At 44.3% G+C, this 25,947-nt stretch overlaps 1 protein-coding gene and 1 pseudogene across 9 annotated transcripts in view; both read right to left on the reverse strand.

The window, feature by feature from the left end:
* EPB41L4B (erythrocyte membrane protein band 4.1 like 4B) overlaps positions 1-25,947 on the reverse strand; it is a 140,813-nt gene that overhangs the window by 33,937 nt on the left and 80,929 nt on the right. For all 9 annotated transcript variants that reach the window (XM_065946957.1, XM_065946956.1, XM_065946960.1 and 6 more), the window contains 2 exons: positions 6,527-6,741; positions 4,478-4,596 (listed from right to left, as the gene is read on the reverse strand). In XM_065946957.1, coding sequence (XP_065803029.1) covers positions 4,478-4,596; positions 6,527-6,741 — 334 coding nt within the window. The remainder of the gene's footprint in view (positions 1-4,477; positions 4,597-6,526; positions 6,742-25,947) is intronic.
* On the reverse strand, positions 18,893-19,388 carry LOC136176254 (protein FAM136A pseudogene; annotated as a pseudogene).

Raw genomic sequence — 25,947 nt, forward strand, 5'->3', positions numbered from 1 at the left:
GGGGATATAGCTATACTGACAGTAATGACCAAAGACCCACTTTGAAAAGAAAACAAAATGCTCTTAAAATAAGAAATCAGTGAGAATTAAACATTGATTTCCCCCTTGAATTTAGCAATTCTGTACTGCTTTTTGGATTGAAAATTCAAGCTGGCTTATTCTTGCTCTATCTGACCAAGCAGAAGCTACTTTTCAGCTCTATGACTTGACTCAGGTGAGAACCAACATAAATTTTGGAAACCTTGAGTATCATTGCATTTATGTTTGCATAAAAGGCATCTCTATGAGGGGTAAACATCTGATTGCAGCCATGAAATTAAAAGACACTTACTCCTTGGAAGAAAAGTTATGACCAACCTAGACAGCATATTAAAAAGCAGAGACATTACTTTGCCAACAAAGGTCCATCTAGTCAAGGCTATGGTTTTTCCAGTGGTCATGTATGGATGTGAGAGTTGGACTATAAAGAAAGCTGAGTGCCGAAGAATTCATGCTTTTGAATTGTGGTGTTGGAGAAGACTCTTGAGAGTCCCTTGGACTGCAAGGAGATCCAACTAGTCCATCCTAAAGGAGATCAGTCCTGGGTATTCATTGGAAGGACTGATGTTGAAGCTGAAACTCCAATATTTTGGCCACCTGATGCGAAGAGCTGACTCATTTGAAAAGACCCTGATGCTGGGAAAGATTGAGGGCAGGAGGAGAAGGGGACGACAGAGGATGAGATGGTTGGATGGCATCACCGACTCGATGGACATGGGTTTGGGTGAACTCCGGGAGTTGGTGATAGACAGGGAGGCCTGACGTGCTGCGGTTCATGGGGTCACAAAGAGTCAGACATGACTGAGCGACTGAACTGAACTGAACTGAATGAGGGGTAAACATCTGAATTACAGCAAGATGATAATTACAGCCAGGAGGATGGCTCCAAGGATGTTGTGCTTTCTTTCTTTTGTGTAACCATATTTTGTATTTTACATTCAATTTGAATTGTGGAAAGAGGTTGTTTTATTCAATATAGAAATTCAGATTTCAAAACACACAGATGAATGATAATTGAACTTTGATATAATTGTCATTGGAAATAGCCCTTCTGTTTAAGGATGTCATTTGGGGATAAAGAAATGATCAGATCCAGTTTTCAACTATTGATACAAATTGTTACACATTTCAAATCAGATGAAATTCAAATGTCTGTGACATTGAGTGCACATTTGGGATTGGGCAATCAACATGTCTTCTCACCATTAACATATCCAAACCTTAGAAGAATCAGAGGATTCTTGAGACTGAAAAAAACCTTAAAAGCCATCAGAACCATTGGTTCCCAGTTGTGGTGTCATGATAAGTTATGATGCCTATTGCAAGGATTGTTTTTATTAATGATAAGGAGTCATAGTGTGAAGTCATATACTTGCCTATGTGTTAGGACAAAGTCAAGGTTATCTGGCATTACTCTATCCTCTATGCTCACTGATCTATTTCTTCATGTGAAGGAGAAAAGAGGGGCATTATTGATTGAGTGCATGGGAGTAGTGAAAGTTAGTCGTTCAGTCGTGTCCAACTCTTTTCAACCCCATGGACTGTAGCCCACCAGGCTCCTCTGTCCAGGAATTCTTCAGGCCAGAATACTGGAGTGGGTAGCCATTCCCTTCTCCAGGGGATCCTCCCGACCCAGGGATCAAACCAGGGTCTCCCACATTGCAGGCAGATTCTTTACCATCTGAGCCACCAGGGAAGCCCCAAGTCCATGGCAAGTCCTCAATAACTCACAGCTACACCTTAACCTAGAGCAACCCACGACTGCTAATGTCCCACCAAGATTCACAGCAACTACGCATTACATACAGCTTGTGAGTTCTCTGATACAGTATGCTATACTTTCCTGCAAAATATTTTTGATTTTGCCAAGCTCCAGGTAAGCTCCTATTAAAATGATTTATTGTGTGGACTGCAGAAGAAAAGTTTAAAACCTGGAGACTAAGAGAAAGACCAGTCCCAGGCACATAATCCATCAGGTTGACTCCTAGCAGCTTGCACAGGCCTGCTCAATGAAGATTTGTTGATTGAATGAATATAAGTGCCATCCTGCAGGAAGAATTATTTTTCCAGCTGACTATCAGGGAGCGTAGTAGTGAAGAAAACTGGGTGAACAGGGTCTTAAAGTTGGGGCCCATGAGTGATTAGAGGGACCTGAGATTTCCTTACTGGAGTGGGTTCAAGGGGATGGAGAATCTTCTGAGAAACCCTAGAAGTCTAGTGTAGGCTAGAGGGATGTCTAGGGTGGAGGGACAGCCCAGATAGGAGGTATAATGTTCCTATGTTCGACAACTTGGGTAAGGAAAGGGAGCTCCTGTTCCAGGCCAGATCTTCCAAATAATTAATTATTAGTTTGTTGGTGTTGTTTAGATGCTAAGTCATGTCCTACTCTTAGTGACGCCATGGATTGCAGCGTACCAGGCTGCCCTGTCCTTCACTATCTCCTAGAGTTTGCTCAAACTCATGTCTGAGTCAGAGATGCCATCCAAACACCTCATCCTGTCACCTCCTTCTCCTGCCTTAAATCTTTTCCGGCATCAGGGTCTTTCCCAATGAGCTGACTTTTTGCATCAATGGCCAAAGCATTGGAGCTTCAGCATCAGTACTTCCAGTGAATATTCAGGATTGACTTCCTTTAGGATTGACTAGTTTGGTCTCCTTGCAGTCTAAGGGACTCTCAAGAGTCTTCAGCACCACAGTTCGAAAGCATCAATTCTTTGGTGCTCAGCCTTCTTTATGGTCCAACTCTCACATCCATCCAGGATTATTGGAAATACCATAGCTTTGACTATATGTACCTTTGTCAGCAAAGTGATGTTGTTAATTAATAATTTAATGAATAATTAAATTAATATAACTATAAATTATACTTTAAAATAATTTAATTAATAATTAATTAATTCCAAATTGTTAATTCCCTCTTATGAAGAGGCAAAGCTAAGCACTGGGGTTAGAAAAAATGACCCATGAGTAAAGAAGACTATTCCTATAAGGATTTTAAAAAGTGTATGCAACTGTGGGTCTCAACCAGGGGCAATTTTGTCCTTCAGGGGACATCTGGCAATGTCTGGAGACAATTTTGTTTGTCATGCCAGGATGGGGGGATGCTACTTGCACCTGGAGGGTAGAGGCCAAGGGTGCTGCAAAACATCCTACAATGTGCAGGACAGCCTTCCCCCAAAGTATCAGGCTGAAATATCACTAGAGCCTAAGTTGAGCGACCCTAGGGTAGAAATTGAAGAAACATGTGGGGGTGCAAAGGGCACTGTACGGGGAGCCAGGGGTCCAGGGATTCAGCCGTTGCTCTGACTTCAAGAATGCCCGGTCCCTTCCTCTGGTCTCAGATGTTGAAAAGGTTGAAATAAATGACAGATTGAATCCAGCACTGGCTTTCTACAGTTCTAAGATATAACTTGGTTTTTATAAGGCTGCCCATTTGGATATAAAAACAGGTCTAGCCAAAAGAGAACTTGTCTTTTGCCCAGTCCCTTCCTCAAGACCTCCCTCCCTACTTGTTTATTTTTTGATTTTTTTTTTTTTTAATACTTAAGCCAGCCTTTTATTTTTTGGCAGCACCACGCAGCATGTGGGATCTTAGTTCCCTGTCCGGGGATTGAACCCACGACTCCTGCAGTGGAAGTGTGGCGCTCTAACCACTGGACAGACAGGGAAGTCCCCCCCCCCCCACTCTAATCCTTCCCTTCCTCCCGTTAGCAGACAGTTACTGAAGATCTATGATGTGGCAGGTGCTGTTGGAGAGAGACAGAGGGTGCTGTGGACTGAACTGTGTCCTCCCCAGATTTATATGTTGAAATCCTAACCCTCTTTGTGATGGGATCTGGGCACAAGGCCTTTGAGAAGTAGTAATTAGATTGAGATAAAATCATGTGGGTGGGACCCTCATGACGGGATTAATGGCTTTATAAGAAGAGGAAGAAAGAGCCCTCTCTTCCGGTGAGAAGGTAACTGGCTCCCAGCCAGGAAGCGAGCTTTCACCAGGGAACCAAATCATCCACATCTTGACCTTGGACTTCCCAACCTTCAGATCAGTGAGAAATAAATGTCTGCCATTTAAGCCACCTGGTCCATGGTAATCTGTGATAGCAGCCCATGCAGACTAATACATTAGAGTAAAACCGGAAAGAGGTAAATGTGGAGGCTTCCCTGGAGGAACTTCAGTTATAAGGATGGAGAGGACCACGAACAGATCCAGGCTGAGGGCCTCAGCATCAGAGGCAGCCCCTACCGCTGTAATCCACCCCAAAAGAACATAAGTGAATTTCGGCTCCCAAGAGACATGCCTGAGCAGAAATGTCATGAGAGGTTGAGTAGAAATCCCTCCAAGACAAAGTCACATGGTTTAAGAGGCAGGCGGGGTCATAATGAGAGGTGTGAGTGAACCCCAGGCCCATGTGCATCACCCAACTCTGGTCCTTGGCACCTTATTTATATTGATGTGCAGAGCAGGCCAGGGTCCAGCAGGCTTCACAGTTTCCAATTCCAGCTTCTTTAGATGCGCAGCGGCTTCGCTGAAAAGGGCAGGTGTTCCCGGACTCAGTTCTGTAAGTGAGTGAGGAAAGGTTGAAAGGGCAGAGAGCTATAGGTGATGAAAGACGCTTACCAGAGACCAACCCTCAGAGACTTGCTGCCTGGTTCCTCTGGCAGCTTGAATCTCTCAGGAATGCACTAGCGGGTGGGATGTGGGAACAGTTTAAGGTCAAAGTTTCAAGGCCTAAGTCCCCACTATTTGAGCTGGGTGACCCTGGGCAGATTACTTTACCTCTCTGAGCCTCTGAGCCATTTTCAAATGAAAGTAAAATGACTTACCTTGCAGGGTTGCTGTGATTATTAAGTGAGGTAATTCATGTGCAAATGCTTTATTAATGGAAAAGCACTATGCGCATTGGAAAGATTAGTGTTCAGGCTAAAGGGCAGACGACTGTGCTCTTAAAAACCATGTTATATTTCTAAAATCAAATTCATTGTATGTTAGATTAGTCCACCACCACTCCTCCCACTAGCTTGTTTTTATCCATGGGTACATTAAATATTCATTAAACATTTGGTATTCATTACATATTAAAGTTTGTGCCAGGCATTGATAGCAACTGGGATTTGGGAAGCTGGAATAATGAGAAGAATGAGACACAATTCTAGTCCATTTGGGAGACAGACGTTTGTACAGATACTCCAAATACAAATGACCAAGATTTATTTAATGTATATGGGGGCTTCCCTGGCGGCTCAATTGGTAAAGAATCCACCTGCAATGCGAGAGACCTGGGTTTGATCACTGGGTTGGGAAGATTCCCTTGAAGAAGGGAACGGCTACCCACTCCAGTATGCTGGCCTGGATAGTGAGGATAGGATCAATTTTTCAATACCAAAGTGGACGATGAGTTACCATTTCTAGCTCAGCCACCCCAGAATTGCTATTCACGGTCTACAGGTGAAGGCTCAATGGCTCGTCCTTTTCACCAGCCACAGACTCATGAAATATCGGACCTGGAAGATTCCTTGGCCATCATCTCAATTCCCTCCACCCCATTCCATTGTTGAGAAAACCCTGGATCCAAGAGGGGACTTGGCTCAACCATGGGAACTAGAATCGAAGCCTCTTGATTCTCACCTCTATCTTGGCACTTGTTCAAACCACATGTGATAAAGAACAAGTTCTCCCCCCACCTCCTGTCATGCACAAATTCTTTGGTAAAAATATAATAAAAAGGATTTTCTAGAAAAGAAAAGAACAGGCATACAAAATCCAAGCCCACATTTTTAATTAGTTTTAACAGATACAACATCACCCTGTCATATTGCTAGAAACACTTCTTTTTTTCCCTTTTGTTAAAAGATATTTTTGATGAGGACCATTTTTAAAGTCTGTATTGAGTGTTACAATACTGCTTGCGTTTTGTTTTGGTGTTTTGGCTGCAAGGCATGTGGGATTTCAGTTCCTTGACTGAGATGGAACCCACACCCCCTGCACTGGAAGGCAAAATCTTAACCACTGGAACGTCAGGGAAGTCCCTAGAAACATTTCTAATTTATTTATTCTCCATTTCCATGACTTCTCACTGGGACTTTAGCAGTGTGCGCTAGATCTACTTGACACCTTGCTTTCAGAAGGCAAGAATGAGACAGAATGAGCTTTCCTGGGGTTGGGAATTACAGACTCAGTCACCGCACTCCCCTCTCTCTCTGTTCCACCACTTAAGCCAGTGCTGGATACAGCAGGAGCGGAGAACCAGCGTGGAATGAGGCAGAGACATCTGCTCCCTCATAACAAAACCAGAGCTGGCGGGTAAACCATAATCCCTAAGTCACCTCTGCCTAAAGCACAAGGCTCATGTCTGCGCTCACCCAGACCTGGGAACCCAGCTCGGATATTACCACCATTCCAAGCTGCACCGATGTTTTGAGCATCTCGGAAAGCCACCCAAGCCCCGCAGCACCGCTCCCCTACCTTGCCCCCGATGCCCCAACTTACTTGTAAGGGATTTGCTGCTGGAGTTTGGGGACCTGGAAAGCCCCTCCTTGCTCTCCAGGGTCAGCGAGAGGCCATAGTTGGTGTGGTGCTGGTGCTGGTGGTGGTGATGGTGATGCCTTCCCGAAGGCTTGGTGGTAAACGGAGCGCCCCCATTCTCCTCGAGGCCGAAAGGCAGCCGGTCCGAGCTGCTGAGCCCTGGGGAAGGGAGCGGGTAGCTGTGGAGGGTGTCAGAGTCAGGATTTAGAAAAGCAGAGAGTCTTGAAACCCTTGTCTGTTCTTTAAATGATGTTCTCCATGCATTGAGAACCAAGAGAAATAGGTGCAACAAATAGCTCCACAGAGTTATCGTAGAACAGGACACAGTGGCAACAAGGGCAACTCAAAGGAAAAGCAGAACGTGGAAATCTGTATTTACCAGAGATGCTAACCCTTAAAAAAATTCTTAAGTTTGAAATTAATCTCAATTTTTAAAAAAAAAGACATCACCTAAATGGGAAGTGTAAATCAAAGGCAATCATCAAATTAAAAAATAGTTCATTAAACATCCTATAATAAGATCACGATACAAACTAGAAGTCTTGGAGTCACTTTCTCCTCCTCTCCATCAATGCCACTATGCAGAAAGCACCTGTTAAATGTTACGGCTACAACATCTTCTAATTCCAAATGCTCCGCTTGGTGTTATTGCCCTAAGGCTCTTGAAACAGATTCTTAAAGCTCTCCCAGCCTCTACTTCTTCTTTAGCTCATCTCCACAGAGCAGCAGCCAGAAAGCTATTCTGATTATGTTCTAGAGTGTGGCACTCCACCCTCCGGGAGCTTGAATACCTCTCTGTTGCTAGTGATTCTTAAGATGAAATCTGATGAAAGCTATAGATCTTCTCTGCAGAAAAAGGCGCCCAGACACAACATTTCACACTCAATTTCAGGCTCTCTTTCGCCTCTCCATGGCTTGGTTTGCAGGAAAAAATCCAAATTCCTTTATGTATCACTCATACCTGCCCCCCACTCTCCAACTGGTGATCCCATCCCATTCTCTTTGCAGCTCATCTTTGGCTATATTCTTCTCTATACCCCCGAGTTCTTCTCATCCTGGGGCCTTTCACCTCCTTCTGTTCCCTGGAGTCATTCCTCATCACCAAATTCAGCTAAAACACCCCTTCCTCCAGGAAGACTTCCAGCCTTTAAGACCCAGACCAAAGGTCTCCTCACACCCCTAAGCAGAGCCAATCCCTTTTTCTGCTCATTCCCAGAGACCAGATTTTTGCTGCTTACTCCTTCACTCCGTCTTCAGGGAGCTCACACCCCAGGGTAGGAAACTGTCATTTAATCAGTTATAATCACACTAGAATGAGCCATGAAGGGAGTGTACAGGGGAAGGCAACTAGTTTTCCTGGGGCTGGTAAAGGTGTTGAGCAAGGAATCATTGGGGGAGGGGAGACCACTGGGGGAGATGAAAGTTTTGGTGGACTTTCTTAAAACAGAATCCTTTTTATTTTTTTTACAGGAAACATTTCTTGTGTTTGTATGAGGCTGATAGGTCCACCTCAGGGTGGACCTATCAGAGCTCTCCCTCTTTCTAGGGACTTGCTCTGGAAAATGATCCCATCAGGGACAATCTGATTTTCCAGGAGGTTTAACACATGGAAACAGAGAGAAAGGTTCTCTCTTCTTTCTTAAGAGTCAAACAAGGCCTTACTGTGACTTTTGTGGGCCCTAAGCCCTTTGGCCTTCAACTCTTCTCTAGGAAAAAAATTTAAAATTACATGTTATGACTGCATTTGTATTATAAAAACAAAACAAATATATTAATATCAGATATTCAACCATTTTCTTCAACCAAAAATTCATTTTTTCTTCTGGCTTTAAAAGCAATGAAATCATTTTTGTGGGCCCCTAAAAGCACTGTGAGCCCAAGGCACTGCATCTCCTGTGCCTCATAGATAAGTCAGGTTTGGCTATGAGGATGATATAAACTGAGGCTGCTTATGATCATATTCCCTGGACACAAAGAAGTATCTGTGGGAAGTGGTCAGTGCACAGAGGGACACGAGATGAGCAGAGGTTAAAGCTAGATGAAAAGAGGGGGTAAAAAGCCCTTACTGGTAGCATTTGAATCCCTGGTTTCAGCCATGCCTGAAGCTGGTCTACCACTGAATTTCTCAATTATAAGTCCTATTTATGTATTTATGCTTGATGTAGTTGGATTTCTCCCATTTATAACCCACATGCTCTAAATCAGTGATGATGTGTTGTTTTCTTATTGTTTTTTGCTTATTTGTGTTGTGGAGTGTCTTCTGAGCGCCAAGGTGGAAATGGCTATTAGAATCCTAAGGAATGGTATGAGCAAAGGAACGACATTTGAAAAAGCAGAAAGGCTAGAGCGGGAATGAGGAGTGTAAAAGGTTTAAGCAAAGGTGTGACATGATTGGAGCTCCAGTTTGGAAAATTCAGACGGAGGGCTGCGTGGAGGACAGACACCCTGGAGACTATGATGCGCTAGACGAGCTCAGTGGCTGGAAGAGAGGGGCGGCCTCTGGGCTAGACCTGAAGAAGTGCAGGCGGGGTGTGCAGGCCAGGCACGTGGGGCACAGGGGAGGACTCTGCTGGAGATACAGGACGCTTTTAAAAGAAGCTGCTCTATTGTCCCTATGTTATTCCATGAGCTAGGTCTCTGGACCTGGCTGCCTCCTGGAGATTTTGCTCAGGACAGTTCAACAGTGAAATAAATGTGTGTGTGTGTGTGTGTGTGTGTGTGTGTGTGTGTGTGTGTGTAAGAATGTGGAAGGTGTATCTTTGTCTGGGGTCACAGTCAACCTCACCTCTCCAACCTGAAGCATAACCAAGGGTATTCACCTTCTTCATGGAGGTAGCAATGGTGGCAGAAAAAAAAAAATGCACTGAGTTGTCACTGAGATTTCTAGCATCTCGTCTTAGTTCTGCCCAATCTTGTGCAGGAATCTTGGCCAGCTGCCCTGGGCTGCAGTTTCCTCCTCTGTGACATGAGAGGGGTCAGGTGATTTCTGGATGCATTTCCAGGCCAGATAGTCAGCCTTTACTGTCACCCCCAACTTATTTATCCAGTACTTGCTCTGCCCCAGGCACTGGGTTACAGAGTTTACATTAACCATCCCATTTTATACATGTAGAGGCGTTGCTTAGTTCATAATTGGTGCTCCATAAATATTTGATGAAAGGGAGGAAGGGAAGGCAGGAGGGAGAGAAGGAAAGAAGCAGGGAGGGATGGAGGAAGGATGAGTGAAGTGGTGGAGCTGGGATGTGACAACAAGGGTATAAAGTGCAGAGCTCGTGGGCACTATTTTCCCGTGTCTCAAGTACGGTGAAAATAATATCTGTCTTAAGGAGGCACAGAGATTGGGAGCTCAGAACAGAGGAAATGCCCTTCGACTTGGAAGGCTTCACAGCTTGAGGCTCATCTTCCACCCACCCTGTTAGTAGCACACTGCTGCCTGCCTATTAAAGGTCTGAATGGTCGAGGCAGCAAAGACAAACCAGAGAAATACTGAAAGTCAGAGTGACAGGCTGGGGGCATTGGCAGGACTTGAGAAGGGGAGAACACAGAGATGTGGAGAGGTCAGAAAACTGTGACTGTTTTAGCCTGGAGGACCAGGAAAATGGCATGCTATGAACAGGAAAAAGGAGTTTGGGAGTGAGGACTACTCGGAGAATTTAATTTCAAATTGGTCACGCTGAGTGTGAGGATGAATCCCCAAGGAACAAGGTGCCCTACAGCAGAGATCTGGAGTACATTCAGGGCTGGAGGTTTGAGTAAGTTTTAAGTAAGAATTTCTGAGGAATGGTAAATAGATAGATATCTCCCATGCTCACTCCAACCGATTCTCACTCTCCGCTTGGAATGTATGATGAAAAAGGACACTGAGTTTGCAGCCAGCTCAGGAGGAAGGAGTGCTGTGATTAATTAGTGATGTCTGCCATGGATGGGAAACGAGGCCATAATATCATGCATCTTCTGTCTTCCCAAGTTAAAAGCATGTGCGCGCGCGCGCGCGCGTGTGTGTATGTGTGTGTGTGTGTGTGTGTGTGTGTGTTTTATTTCTAAGAAGCCCAGAGTGAAAAGTTAAACAGGGAAATCAATATTATGTGCGGGGAGTGATAACTCGTATTCAATAACGTGTGACTTTCACTTTACAACAACTTCTGGGGAAGACTGAGAAAGAGACAAATGGGGAGAGAAATAGATGAGGGTCAGAGAAGCAGCATGGGTCTCTCAGGGTCAGAGTTTCTAGAAGAGCAAAGATTCCTAAGAAGGAGTGGAATGAGTTGGGTGTTTTCTCAGCTCATACACACTGAGGACCATCCAGCAGTCCCTAACTCATGGCATTGTGTGGGGTTGTGGGTCCTTTAAGAAACCACTGCTGCTGGCCTCATGGACTGTTCCCTGAAGAACTCCAGGGGGTGATGGTCACATAGGCTATGATGTAACAGCTCCCACTGCACCTGCCCTGTCCACGGGAACCTCAGAGAAGGCCATGCCCACCCAGCAGCACTCAGCAGCTCATGAGTCCCAGGGCCCAGTGGCTAAGACCAGGAGATGAGGCCAGCCCCATGCTCACTGTCAACAGAGACTGAGGTTCACCAGGTTTCTGGCATTCTGGAAAGGAGGTTACAAGTCCTGGTTTTCAGAGGGTGATGGAAGAGGTGCACGCTTCCATGAGCTGGCAGTTGAGAAGGATCCGGTGTGGAAGAAGCGGGCTGCTATGTGCCTAGCGCATCCTAGGCGCTCTAATGGTTAACTTCGACAGTTACCCTGCAAGGAAGCTGGTGCAGCCCCCTTTTACACTGGGGCTTAGTGAAAGGAAGTAACGTGCCCTGTTAGTAGATGTGAGTGAGAAATTGTGTGTGCATGCGTGCTAACTCACTTCAGCCATGTCTGACTCTGTGAGACCCTATGGACTGTGGCCTGCCAGACTCCTCCGTTCATGAGATTCTTCAGGGAAGAGTATGGAGTGGATTGCCATGCCCTCCTCCAGGGGATCTCACTGCCCTGGGGATCAAAACCTGGTCTCCCGCATCTCCTGCATTGTAGGCCGATTCTTCACCACAGTGCCAGTGAGGAAGCCCCTAACTGGATATAATTTCTTCTCTTCCCTTCTCTCTGGAGAAGCCCCCCACTCTCATTCTGCTTCCAACTGTAGAGCAAACAGCATTCCTCCTGGGGGAGCCTGTGTCATATGGGATGTTCTTGACTGTATTAGGGGTGGACACAGCTCTGCAGATGCATGGTGGAGGGACCTCTACAGCCCTGCCTGATCCTGCCAGAATTTCCCCACTCCCTGACTCAGGGATCCCAGCAGACCAAACATATGGTACTCAATCAAAATGCATTGCATACTGAAAAATGGGATAATTATTCAGAGATTTATAAATATAATATTGTAACATTATAATAATTATTACATTATTGTACCATTATTACACTAATTACTATAATAATTATAGTATTTAGTAAAATAATGGTATAAATATTCAAAATAATCCTCCAGAATCCATTGCCAGAATTATGACCTGTGCAGGGCAAGGATGGAGGAGGGTCTTGAGCTGAAACTTACAGGGTTTTCTCTCAGAAATAAGGCTGGGAATTATCAAGTGCTCAGAGGAACCAATCACACACTCTATAGCACAGTCAAGTTCTGGGTGATGTGGGCTTTTGCAAGCAGCTCTGAGGATCTCATCTTAGATAAAAAAGCATAGAATTGTGGGAACAGAACCACTCAGATATCATCCAGTCGTGCTGCGCTGTGCTTGGTCGCTCAGCCGTGTCTGACTCTTTGCGACTTCGTGGACTGCAGCCCGCCAGGCTCCTCTGTCCATGGGGATTCTCCAGGCAGGAATACTGGGATGGGTCACCATGCCCTCCTCCAGGGGATCTTCCCAACCCAGGGGTCGAACCCAGGTCTCTAGCATTGCAGGCGGATTCTTTACCAACTGAGCCACCAGGGAAGCCCAGTTAGGTGGTTTAAGATTCTGAATAGTGCAAGCACCCCTTACAAGGCTGGTGGGAATGCCAAATGACACAACTGCTGGGAAAACCAGCCTGGCAGATTCTCAGAGAGGTTAAACATTGAGTCACCATATGACCCAGCAATTCAACTCCTAGTCATGTACCCAAGAAATGAAAATGTGTCCATACAAAGACTTGTACATAAACACTCATAGCAACACTATTCATAGTAGCCAAAAGGTAGAAACAACCCAAATGCCTATCAACAGGTGAACAGATAAATACTATGTGATATATCTACATAATAGAGTATTATTCAGTCATAAAACGGAATGAAATATCAATCCATGCTATGACATGTATGAACCTTGAAAACATTATGCTAAGTAACAGAAGCCAAACCCCAAAGGCCACATACTACATAATTCCGTTTATGTGAAATGTCCAGAATAGGCAAATCCATACAGATAGGAAGTAGACTAGGATTGGGGAGAATGGGGGAAATAGGAGGTGACTGCTAATGGGCACGCAGTCTCCTTCAGGAGAAGTGAAAACGTTCCAAAATTAAATTGTAGTGACTGTACTACATTGTGAAAATGTTAAACCACTGAATTGTACAATTTTTAAATTGGTGAATTGCAGAGTATGTAATTAATATCTTAATAAAGCTGATTAAAAACATCAACCAAGGGATATTTTTTAAAAATCCATGTAAAATCCTTACTCTGGCTAATTACATCATCATCTATCTCTAAATCCAATGTGCAGCCAGGGATGACAAACAATGCTCTAGTCCAATCTCCTCATTTCACATATGGGGAAACGGGGGCCTACTGGGAGGGGTGAGGTGACCAGGTCACACAGTGGGTAACTGACTGAGCCTGGGACACCATCCAGGACTCCGACCTCTCCGCTAGCCAAGCATCCCAAGTGCCGCCCATCTGCTGCATCTTCCCATCTGCCTCGGCTTCTATTTAAGGCACCAAACGCACTCATCGGGAAAATCCCAAGACCTCCTCCGAACCCCACTGCCTGAGACATCTCTGTGCACACATCTTGTCTTCTCAATGATACAGTAGGAACAGACATTGTCATCTCACATGTTTTCATGTGCTTTAGTGATGTTGAGACAACTAGTTCTACATTTCAGAAAGAGACCTCTGCCTCACAATAGCTACCTAAATCCTTCCTTAAACTGGCTCCTTCCCAGGCTGGGTTGGGCACCTCTCCCCAGCTTACTCTTATCTTACCCTTCCTGACTGCTCTTGGAGCCATTCTCTGTTCTCCCCTGCCCTGCTGTTTCCACGGAAATGCATTTTCCAGTTTTTCTGCCCTCTGGTTTCTATATAGGTTTGACCAGTGGGAAGCACTGACAGAAACTGGAAGGAGGGAAAAGGAAATAAATCTCCCTCATTTCTCCCTCATTTCTTCCTACTTCAGAGGATGTTTCCAGCAGTAACTATCAGTCCCCCGGGGCTTCAGCATCCACTAGACTGGCTTCCTGTGGCCCCAGCTCCTTGGCTCTGGAACACTGCCATCTCTCTTTGTCCCTTTTCTCTCCAGCTCTAGGAGTAATAAACAGGTTCTACTATTGTTCATTTCTGAGTTACCTCACTGGTCACTTAAGCCACTTAGTTCTTCATCCTTCTATAATCAACTGCCTGTATTGAATTCCCTCTGTAAGAAAAACCTAGAGTGATTTCAGTTCTCCTGATTGCCCATGACTGATACACAGTATCTTGTTGTTCAGTTGCTGAGTCCTGTCTGACTCTTTGTGACCCCGTGAACTGCAACACGCCAGGCTTCCCAGACCATGCTCAAAGGAGGTCCCTTCCTTGAGTCTCAGTTCCTTTATCTGTTTAATGGGCCTAAAAGCAATGCCGGTCACTAGGTTTTCAAGAGCATCTAGTAAGGTGATGCCATTGGTCATTGAATTCAATGTGGAAACTGCCGTGCTTTGCAGATGGTTTCCAAAGACTGGTTTAACTTTGTTTCCCTCTAGTGGTTGACACGGGCATTACAGAAGAGCTGACTCAGATTTCAAGAGATAACCACCCTACAGGGGGTTTGTTGTTATTCAGTTAACTGCTCAGGCGTGTCTGACTCTTTGTGACCCCATGGACTGCAGCATGCCAGGCCTCCCTGTCCATCACCAACTCCCAGAGTTTACACAAAATCATGTCCATCGAGTCGGTGATGCCATTCAACCATCTCATCCTCTGTCGTCCCCTTCTTCTCCTGCCTTCAATCTTTTCCAGCATTAGGGTCTTTTCTAGTGAGTCGGCTCTTCGCATCAGGTGGCCAAAGTAGGGGAGCTTCAGCTTCAGCATCAGTTCTTCCTATGAATATTCAGGACTGATTTTCTTTAGGATTGACTGGTTGGATCTCCTTGCAGTCCAAGGAACTCTCAAGAGTCTTCCCCAGGCTCACAGGTCAAAAGCAACAGTTTTTCAGTGCTCATACTTCTTTATGGTCCAACTCTCACATCCATACATGACTACTGGAAAAACCATAGCTATGACTACACAGACCTTTGTTGGCAAACTAATGTCTCTGCTTTTTAATATACTGTCTAGGTTGGTCATAGCTTTTTTTCCAAGGAGCAAGTGTCTTTTAATTTCATGGCTGCAGTCACCATCTGCAGTGATTTTGGAGCCCAAGAAAATAAAGTCTGTAACTGTTTCCATTGTTTTCCCCTCTATTTGCCATGAAGTGATGGGACTGGGATGGCATGTTCTCAAGTTTTTTGAATGCTGAGTTTTAAGCCAGTTTTTTTCACTCTCCTCTTTCACCTTCATCAAGAACCTTTCCAGTCCCTCTTCACTTTCTGCCATAAGGCAGATAAGACACCACATCTCTCTGTGTCTATTTCTGGATCCTTCATATTTTTATTGATCTATTTGTGTATTGCTAAACCAGTACCAGACTGTCTTTTTAAGGTGTATTTTTATTGTCTTATTTATTTTTGGCTGTGCTGGGTCTTCGTTGCTGTGTGGGTTTTTCTCTAGCTGTGGTGAGTAGGGGCCACTCTTGATTGCAGTGCATGGGTTTCTCATTGCAGGGGCTTCTCTTGTGGAAGATGGGCTCCAGAGCACCGGCTCAATAGTTGAGGCACAGGGGCTAAGTTGCTCCACGGCATATGGGATCTTCCCAGACCAGGGATCAAACTTGGGTCTCTTGTGCTGGCAGACAGATCCTTTATCACTGAGCACCATGGAGGCCCACCAAACTGTCTTAATTACTTTTGTTTTAATATGTGAGTCTTAAGTATCTGACAGGACAAATCCTATTTCCTTTCCCACATCATTTTTCTTTTTTTCTTGGCTATCCTCATGCATTCACTCTTCCAGATTACAATTCAAGTTACTACCAAAAAAAAAAAAAAAAAAACCCACTGGAATTATGATTTGAAGCATTAAGTATAATGGATTTGGGAGAATGAATTCACAAGGCATGTCTTACCATTTATTCAGATCCTCTTAAATGTTCTTCAGTCAGAATTTAAAAATTTTCCATTACAGTATGGAACATATCTTACTAACTTTATTCCTAGCTATATATCAGTTCTGTCGCAGCTGAAAATGGGGTCTATTACCTTTCCTCCATTTTTTTTTTTACTACTAGATATATAAAACTACTGACTTCAGGCTATTTCTGCCTCTGGTCACTTTGCTGGACTCATTAATTGGAATTCACTTGTATTTTAGGGATAATCACCTGACTTTTGTTTCTGCCTTTCCAGCATTTATTCTTTCTTTGTAATTGGAGGATGGTTATTTTATAATACTGTGTTGGTTTCTGCCATACATTAACATGAATCAGCCATAGGTATACATATGTCTCCTCCCTTTGAACCTCCCTCCCACCTCCCATTTCCCACCTCATCCCACCCCAGCATTTATTCTTTATTTTGTTTTCCTGGCTTATTGCATTGGTAAGGCCTCATGAATGATACTGAATATTAGCAGTCATCCTTGTCTTATTTCTAAAATGGGTTGATTATCTTATGTTTCAATATTAAATGTTGATTTGTGACAAATTGTATATTAGGTTACAGACAGTCCTTCTATTCTTAGCCTACTAAGAATCTTGACACATTAGCATGACTTATTCTGAGCGAATACGCTCTGTTCCTAAGTGAATACTACTTTAAAGTGCTTAAAAAAAATTCTGTTCTCAAACTTTCCTTGATTTTACCATCAAACTTATCACTCCAGGTTTTAGAATTCATTTTTCAAGAATCTGTATGACATTTCCCTGTCTATTCTTCTGGCATTTCCCCAAGACTTTATAGTTTTTCAAAGAGTACTGGTAGGTTCAGCAATGACATATTCAAATTTTCTTCAAGGCCATTTTTTTCCCCACTGAACCTGAAGACTTTAACTGTAAAGCAGTAAAATATTTCCTGACTACTCTCTCTTATCTTGGACTTCAATTTCATCCTCTTTGTTCTTTGTACCTTCTGTAGTTAGTATACTGACTGGTTTTCTTGTTGAAAAAGAGAAAAGCAAAACAGAAGTTGAGCAGCTCTTCTTCTGTCCTGTTAATTTCATATACCATCCTCAACATGGCTCTGCTATTAAATAGTTCATCTTTTTGCTCCAACCAAAGCGTGCATCTATAAAGGTCCTTTTTTTTTTTTTTAAATTTTTTTTAGTTTTACCACTTTATTGCTACCAACCCATTTCCCTCCACCCTCGTGCACACATGCTCAGTCATGTAATCTCATGGACTTCAGCCCGCCAGACTCCTCTGTCCATGGACTTTTCCAGGCAAGAATACTGGAGTGGGTTGCCATTTCCTTCTCCATATAAAGGTCCTCTTAAAAAAGGTCTCACCCCTTTGTTTTTGATATGTTCTACCTTCTTCTCCTATTTTTGCCACCTGATGCGAAGAACTGACTCACTGGAAAAGACCCTGGTGCTGGGAAAGATTGACAGCAGGAGAAAGGGATGACAGAGGATGAGATGGTTGGATGGCATCACCCATTCAATGGACATGAGTTTGAGCAAGCTCTGGGAATTGGCGATGGATAGGGGAGCCTGGAGTGCTGCGTTTCATGGGGTTGCAAAGAGTCGGACACGACTGAACGACTGAGCTGAAATGACTTTCTTCTCTTTAAAATAGTTTTATTTTATTTTGTTTTTTGGAAGAAAATTAAGTCTTATTTATTTTGAAAACCAAACCACTAGGAAAATATATCACAGTCTTGAAACAGCAAACAGACAATATTATCATTTCAAGTACTAAGTTGGTAAAAAAAAAACAAGGTCCTTATCAAAATGATAAGGGGCCAGAACTGGGGCAAGAACAACACATGTAGCAAAGGCCCTGGCAAAAGTGGTATTTGGTAATGGAGGGCAGTCCCTTTATCGCTCTAAAGGAGCCACAGTTCATCCCGGAGTTGCTTACTTTTCCTTCCTTGACTTTTTTGTTGCCAAGGGATTGTCTCAACAAAGCTCTGTTATTTCAGGGGGCAAAGTAAGCAACACTGGGTTTAGGCTTTCATTCTGTTTCATGAAAAACAGATTTCTCCAAAGCCCGTACTTCACAACCCTCTTATTTAAGTAGCTAATAGTTCCTCTTTCACTGTTCGTTCCTGAATATGAGCATATGATACTATCAAAATCCCGTTTCCCTTCAAGGCCGAGGGTCACTGTAAGGTTGTCTTGCTGCTTGGCTGACCCTGCTGCAGGCGGCCTCAGGGCCCACCATGTCTGCCAGTGAGAGGGAACACTTGCTTCCCTTACCAGTGTGATATCCCTTCTTGCATTTTTGCAGGGTCTCCAGGCTGAATGATGTAATGTGTGAGAATTTCAAGAAACACATCCACATCTTGATGGAGAAATGAGTACCTGCAGGGACCCTTTCAAAGTTTTTATTCAAACTGCCTCTCCCAACTTTACATCTTAACGTCATGCCCTTGTCTATAAAAGAAAAACAAGCAAAACAACCCCCCTAAAGCCCCCTGCCCCTTTCGACATTAGTGACTGCATGGATTTTATTAGTTTGTGGAAAACGTTGTAGTGATCCTTCTGGTAAACAGCAGGTGGGCAACAAATAGAAGCACTTCTTTTCCTACTGCACTAGACCATAAGTAGGTTACATGACCTGCCGGCCTCTTGGTATCTGTGCAGTAGGAGAATCTGGTACCTTGGAGGGCCCTGGTTTGGGACAAGGGAGACCCCATATTGGCAGGAGAAGTACTTGCCTCATGAAATTCAGGCTCACAACAAACCTGTGCTATCTGTGACCCAAATTTTAGCACCGTTTTTTTTTCCATTTCACTTTCTAGGATTGAAACACAAAGGAACCAGCGTCCAGAGGAAGGAAACACAGGCCTTAGACTCGCTGCCATCCTTAATTTCCTCATTCCTTAACTCTCCTTACAAGACCCAAATCCCCATTCTTCCTTTTAAATCGATTCCTGCCCTCAGCCCCGATGGCCACTAGCAGACAGCTATTTCCCCATGGATGAGAGCGACTCCTTCATCTTCCTGGTCATGGTTGGGATGAGGTTCGTGTGGTCATCCACACACTCGGTCACGCAGGTCTCCAGCTGCCGCTTCACCTGAAGCCCCTTACTCCCTGCATCTGCCGAATCTTTGGCCTTGTCATTGCAATACATAGTGCACCGGGCCAGGCGGTCCTGGAACTTCTCCAACTCGCTGGTCACCAGGGCCTGGGCTTGAGCCGGAGGTGCATGGCAGCGCTCAATGCACTCGTGCACTTCATGCATGGACCCCTGGCTTTCCTCACAACAGGCGGCGCTGCACCGGAACATAAGGCCCTGCATCTTCCGGATATTCGCCCTCTCCAGACTCTTCACCATGGAGTCCACCGCCTCCTGCACCCGGAGTTGCTGCTGCAACTCCGCCATGGCGACCCGCGCGGTTCCCGGCTGCGCCGGCGCCCACATGGACTCCCGCGCACGGGCCTAAAATACTGTTTTAAACTGTGGGCTCTGAATGCCTTCCTCTTTCAGATTATCTGATATTTTCAATTTTTACATCATGTACCCTTTGTTTGATATTTTTGAAATCTAATCTTCTACAGATTAGAATACATGGGGGATTAAACCCTGAATTCCATTCATTTCATACTATTAACTTTAAGACACCAGGATCATTTTCTTCCGAGGGTCTTGTCACCCACACATTTCAACCCAGTCTTCATCGCTGACCCAGCATTAACAACACAACACCAGCAGTGTTTCTTCTACCTTCCAGACAATCAAATCATCAGCCAGAAAGGCCAAGGCCTCAAAGGATGCTCTGCTTGCAACTGAATGCCAATGTCGGATGGCCAAGAAGTCCCCCAAAGTGATATGCCAGCATGCAGTCTCCTAGGAGAGCACAATGAACATTCTCTGTTCAAGGTCCTCTGGTACCTTCTCTGGGCTACTCAGGTCACCCTTGGGTGCTGCCTGTATCAGTCACTCTTTTGCCTACGCTGGCACATGTCCCAACCTCATAGCAGGGTTCCTGGAGGCAGGAACAGCTTCTATGTAGTCTACACAGCAGCACATCATTCTCTAAACACCTTCCAGAGGAGCCTGGATGGGTCAAACTGGCACCTGTTTTACTTTTAGCCTAAGTGGGGACAACTCCATGTTCCTAGTCAGAACTAAAGCACTAGGGTGAAATGAAAGTTGCTCAGTCGTGTCCGACTCTTTGCAACCCCATGGAGTATAGAGTCCATGGAATTCTCCAGGCCAGAATACTGGAGTGGATAGCCTTTCCCTTCTCCAGGGAATCTTCCTAACCCAGGGATCGAACCCAGGTCTCCCACATTGCGAGCGGATTCTTTACCAGCTGAGCCACAAGGGAAGCCCAAGCACTGGGGAGATGCTGACAAATATCTCAGTAGAGCTTCCCAATTGATAGGCTTCAGAAGGTTGCAAGTGGGTTAAACCATCTCTTCTTTCAGTTGTTGGAGCAAGTGAACAGGACTGGGGGAGCCTAGAGGCTCAAGCAGCCTTGTCTGCTTAGTCTGGTGTGTCTTGTGTGCTGTGTTTAGTCACTCCATCGTATCTGACTCTTTGTGACCCCATGGACTGCAGCCTGCCAGGCTCCTCTGTCAATGAGGATTCTCCAGGCAAGAATACTGGAGTGGGTTGCCATGCCATCCCTTCTCCAGGGGACCTTCCCAACCCAGGGAATGAACTCAGGTCTCTGCCTTGCAGGTGGATTCTTTACCATCTGAGTCACCAGGAAGGCTCAAGAACACTGGTGTGGGTATCCTTTCTTCAGGGGATCTTCCTGTCCCAGGAATCAAACCAGGGTCTCCTGCATTGCAGGCAGATTGTTTACCAGCTGAGCTAGCAGGGAAGCCTCCCCCACCCGCCCCCCACCCAGTTTCTATGGATGCCAAGGACAAGAAAAAGCTGGGAAGCATCATTACTGGTCCATAATTCAGTCCATTAGCCTGGAATTGTGGCTCTTGATTGGGACTCTCTTAGCAGAATCCACTCGAGTACCAGGCCATCAGAGCAGATGGTGTCAGCCAGAATCCTGCCTCCTGGCTGTGCATTAATCATGCTCTCTAAACACCCTTGGGGGAGAGGCGGGGAAGTGCTCACCTTCTGAGTGCCCTGCACTGTGCCAGCTATTAATTTACTTAATCTTTCAACATCTGAATAAGGAACAATGATTACTATCCTTATCTTACAGATTGGGAAACAGGACCAGAGAGACTAATTAAACGCTCCCAAAGAGACACAGCTAGTCAATGGCAGAGCCGGGATCTGAAGCCAGACGATGACTACAGAGCCCTGTGTCCTCTTCAGTGCGAGGAGACTGTGGATCATGGGGATGATGAAAGCTGCAGTACCGTGACGTTAAAAGGATGCTAATTGGCACTTAGCTTTGGTCGTGCTGCCCTTTAGCTGTGACCTTAGGGAACTCATTTCACCTCTCTGAGCCCCAGACGCTGCATTTTTGGACAAAGATTTATTAAGCATTTATATGTTAGGAACTCAGTTTAATGAAATAATTTGATCTCTGCCACGTCTGGCTGAGAGATAGGAGAAGGTGCATTTACCCATCATGGTTTCCAGGACACCTGTCACTTATTTCCATTTTGATTTAGCAGAAACTAAACAGAGTAGGCATTACACCAACACACTGCTACAAGTTCTTAATGATTTAGTGCAAGCATATCATTTGGTGGTAAGAGTGTAATTGAAAACCATACCTTTCTCATAATGGGTCACAGAAGGAAACTGTACCTACATCTTAGAAATGTGACACATTACAAATGTTAGGTCTATTAATTAGGGATGATTTCCCACAGTAACTTAGTGGTTATATTTTTTAAAAAGCGACCAGAGAGAAACAATGCCACTACCTCATTTTTCTCTTGTCTGAAAAGGTCAAAATCACTTTTTTGGTTTTTTTTGCATGGTTTAATCTTTTCTATGAACTACTAATTGGCAGGAAAACATTTTCCCCAATTTGTAAATATTTCTCTCAAGACATTTTCCAGGCAATCAACTTGGAACTGTCTAATTAATGTTAACACAGGTGATATATGAATCCGTAGTAGACTGAGCACTCTTGTTTTCAACAGTTGATTAAATGCATATGTGCTCAATTGCTCAGTTGTGTCCAACTCTTTGTGACCCCATGGTCTGCAGGCCGCCAGGCTCCTCTGTCCATGGGATTTCCCAGGCAAGAATAGTGGGGTGGGTTGCCATTTCCTCCGCCAGGGGATCCTCCCAACCCAGGGAGCGAACCCACGTCTTCCGCATTGCAGGATCATTCTCTACAGCTGAGCCACCAAAGAAGCCCAGTTTATTAGATGCCTGGTGCCAGAGATGGTGTCTTTCTCAACAGCAATTCCCAGTGCCTATACAGTACCTGGCACAGAGAGGCAGCAGACTAAATATTTGTTGGATGAATGGTATAGTGCATTAAAGCTGGACTCTCCCTAGGTAACTTATCAAGTGTCCATTCATAACAGCTTCCTTCACTCTGGTCACGAATTACGCCGTGGTCCCTAATGTTACATTGTGATCTCAGCAAAACTGCAGAGAAAAACATTACACATCTTAAGGAATGATGAGGTTGGTTTGGTGGTGACTGGGTCTCTGTCCCACGTAAGCTACAGCAGGATATGTTTCCATGTGTCAGTCCGGAGTTTTCCTTTGGTGACTCTGCTATCCATCGGTTTCAATGAATGACTGTAAGCAGGTAAGCAAGTCGAACATCTGCCAGAAAATCCATTTTATCCTGATGTCATGCTTGCTCAGTTTCACGAAGCCTTAATCTAATTGTCTGTGTGGGAGGCTGGGAGGAAGGGCTCTATAACTTTGTGGGGAGATCTAGGACTTTAGCAGTTCCAGATGAATTTCAGGATCTGGGTCCAAAGAATAAATATTTCATGAGTTCACTTTTGCACAGAAGCTCATGACTAAGAGCATATTCAACCTCTTTCCTGCCTGAAGAAAAAAATACTGACATAATTATTGCTGTTTTCCTCCAGACCGTTCACTTTTAATAAATCCAACAGTGCTTATCCCTCCCTGGCTTCTTACAGATTCTCTTTTGGCCTCTCATGTCTGCATTTCAGTGCCTACTCTTAGCCTCAAAAGAAGATTCTTCTTTTTTCCCCCTTTCTTAGTTGTTTAGCTGTGTCCAACACTTTGTGGCCCCAGGCTCCTCTGTCCATGGAATCTTCCAGGCAACTACACCAGAGTGGGGGTGCCATTTCCTATTCCAGATCTTCCCAACCTAGGAATTGAACCCGAGCCTCTTGCTTCTCTTGCACTGGGAGGAGGATTCTTTACCACTAGGGAAGCCCTTCTTCAAGCAGGGAACAGCATGAACAGACTTGCCCCCAGCCACTGCTTTAACTGCATCCCCAAGAGCATCGCACTAGAGCCCTCAAGGTAGAGTTAGGACGAAATAATTGTTGCCATGAAAGCACAACCGCTAGGGTATAAATTAATGTCGAAAGAGCCCGTTCTTGAACTTACGGTCGCTGAGAGGAAGGACGGGGTTCCAGAAGGGATAGTTAAGGAGTTTGGGATGGACATGTACACACTACTATATTTAAAATGATAACCAACAAGGACCTATTGGATAGCCCATGCAACTGCTCAATGTTATGTGGCAGCCTGGATGGGAGGAGAGTTTGGGGAAGAATGGATTCATGTATATGTATTAGTGCCTTTGCTGTTCGCCTACCTGAATCTGTCACAATACTATTAATTGGTTATACTCCAATACAAAATAAAACTTTTTTTTTTTTTTTTTTAGAAGAGTCTGTTATTTATCAGCTTCTGCAGTCTGAGAGAGCTATGGCAGATTCAGGCATGAACTGCAAGGGTTATTTTTCTATTCAGCAGACACCATCCAATACACCCAAATGAATGAAATTATTCATTCCAGAAAGAAGTTCAGGTTAGATGAATAAAATGCACACTCTGTTCAGGGCTGGTTTGAGACACTCTGATCGCACAAGACCTAGTGTGAGCAGGAGCTGAACGCTGGGTACGAGGTTCTGAGGGGATAAAGAAGGGGATTCATTTATTTTGGTTTTCATTTGTGCTTAAAAAAAAAATCTCAAATGGTCTTCTCTCTGTCCTTCAATTCTTGGAGGTTAACCTCTGAAGCCATATACTGGGCAAAATTTTAAGGGCTTTCAAAATTGCCTTTAATATAGTCACAGCATCCCTACCCAGCCATGAATGCAGCTGGTGGAGTTGTCAGCATAGCAACACCTTTTTGCTTTTGAGTTCTCAGCTGTAGAAAGAGGATGTGTAAACCATTCACTATTCAGTAGGGGATGATGAGGGAGGTTTCTGCAGGTTTCTTCTAACATGAGCCTATGGGGATGTTCCTATAATTATTCTAGCTCTTTTAAGTGGATTGCCTAGGCTATAGCAGTTTTGGTATTTTAAATTCTGCAGTCTTCCCCCCAGTAAAACCACTAGTGAGTCTTGGAATGTGGCTGTGATTTCAGATTGCATGGATTAGAATTTTAATTGTAATTAAATGTAAATCCATCCTTCCCTGATCAAATGCACCAGGGAAATTCACAATGCCTGAGTGGAAAGTTCTTAACTCCCAAACAGGAAAGGGAACGTGGATATCAGAAATCAATTCCTTTATCCTGGATATTTTTGGGCTGCCCCTCTTCCTTTTTCAAACCTCCGGGGCATGAGGTATTGTGCTGATTGCTACTTGAGCGTCTTGAAAAATGCTTTTACAGACTATCTGGTAAAGCTCAACTCTTCTCAGCCTTCCCTGTCTTCACTATTAAAAAGGCTAAGATGATGGGTTTTAGTTCATCCATCTGCTCTTTACTAAAGAGTAGGACCCCAAATTAAGGGCTCCAGATATTTTCACAGTAAACAAGAAACAAACGGCATTCAAAATGAGGAAAAGCTATGCAACTTAACCTCTAGAGGAATGCAACTGAAACAGAAATTCTGATTTTTAGACTAATCAGACTAAAAAGGTTTTAAAAAGTTAGCAAAAGCTAGGAGCAAGCTTCCTATGGGATCACAGAGGCCCTGTCAGATTGCTATTGTGTGTGCAGAGGGGAGAGGTGTAATCAGATAGAACATCTCGGGAAGGAAATTTTATTAGGCAATATCCAATGCAATGTGCACATTCCTTTTGGCCCAGCATCTCTGCTTTAAGGAATTTATTCTTCAGATGGATTTGCTCAAGTGCACAAAGCATACAAGTGTGGCAGCGAAGTTGTCATTTCAGAGATTCAAGGCAGCCAAAATGTCCATCAATACTGATTAGCTAAATAAATATGTGCTTGTTTATACACAGAATAGCTTTAGATTGATAAGAAATGCTGACAGTAGTTGCCTCTGGGGAGAACTAAGGAATAAACGGGTGGAAAGGAAAAGTAACTCTTACGGGTATTTTTGAATTTTTACCACTCTCTGTATTACCTACTAAAAAAAGTTGAAAAGCACAGCAGTTCCCTTTATTACTAACTTTCTACTTTGTCTCCAAATAGTTAAGAGCATCCTCTGCTTTGTGGAAGGTGAAATCCCAGGTTGGGACAGGTTGGAACTGAATGGAAAGTTTTACTTCTCTCCACTTCTGAGTCCAAAATGTCCCAGCAGAATGGATTCTCCACCAGTTCCTTCTCACCAATTCTTCAGACCAAGTCTTGCAGACTGGGAAGCATTGCCCACATTTCCCCTGAACAGTTCCTTTCCCATATTCTCAGGCAGAAATATCATTTCTATTTCCTTTTATCCCCTCTTAAAAGATCCCCATGCTGTTTCTGCTCTTCACTTGTTAGAGTTTCAGAGCCATATCTTGACCTATTGTGTGAACCTTCTTGCATCTGATCTTTCCTTTGGAACCAAGCACCCCTTTCTGTTGCTAAACTTAGACCATACATCTCAACCTGTCAACCTAGGAGATACACCATTCCTTGAGCTAGACTTTCAGTCTCCTTGTGCT

This window comes from Muntiacus reevesi, chromosome 10 (assembly GCF_963930625.1).
Source record: "Muntiacus reevesi chromosome 10, mMunRee1.1, whole genome shotgun sequence".
NCBI classification, from domain to species: Eukaryota; Metazoa; Chordata; class Mammalia; order Artiodactyla; family Cervidae; genus Muntiacus; species Muntiacus reevesi.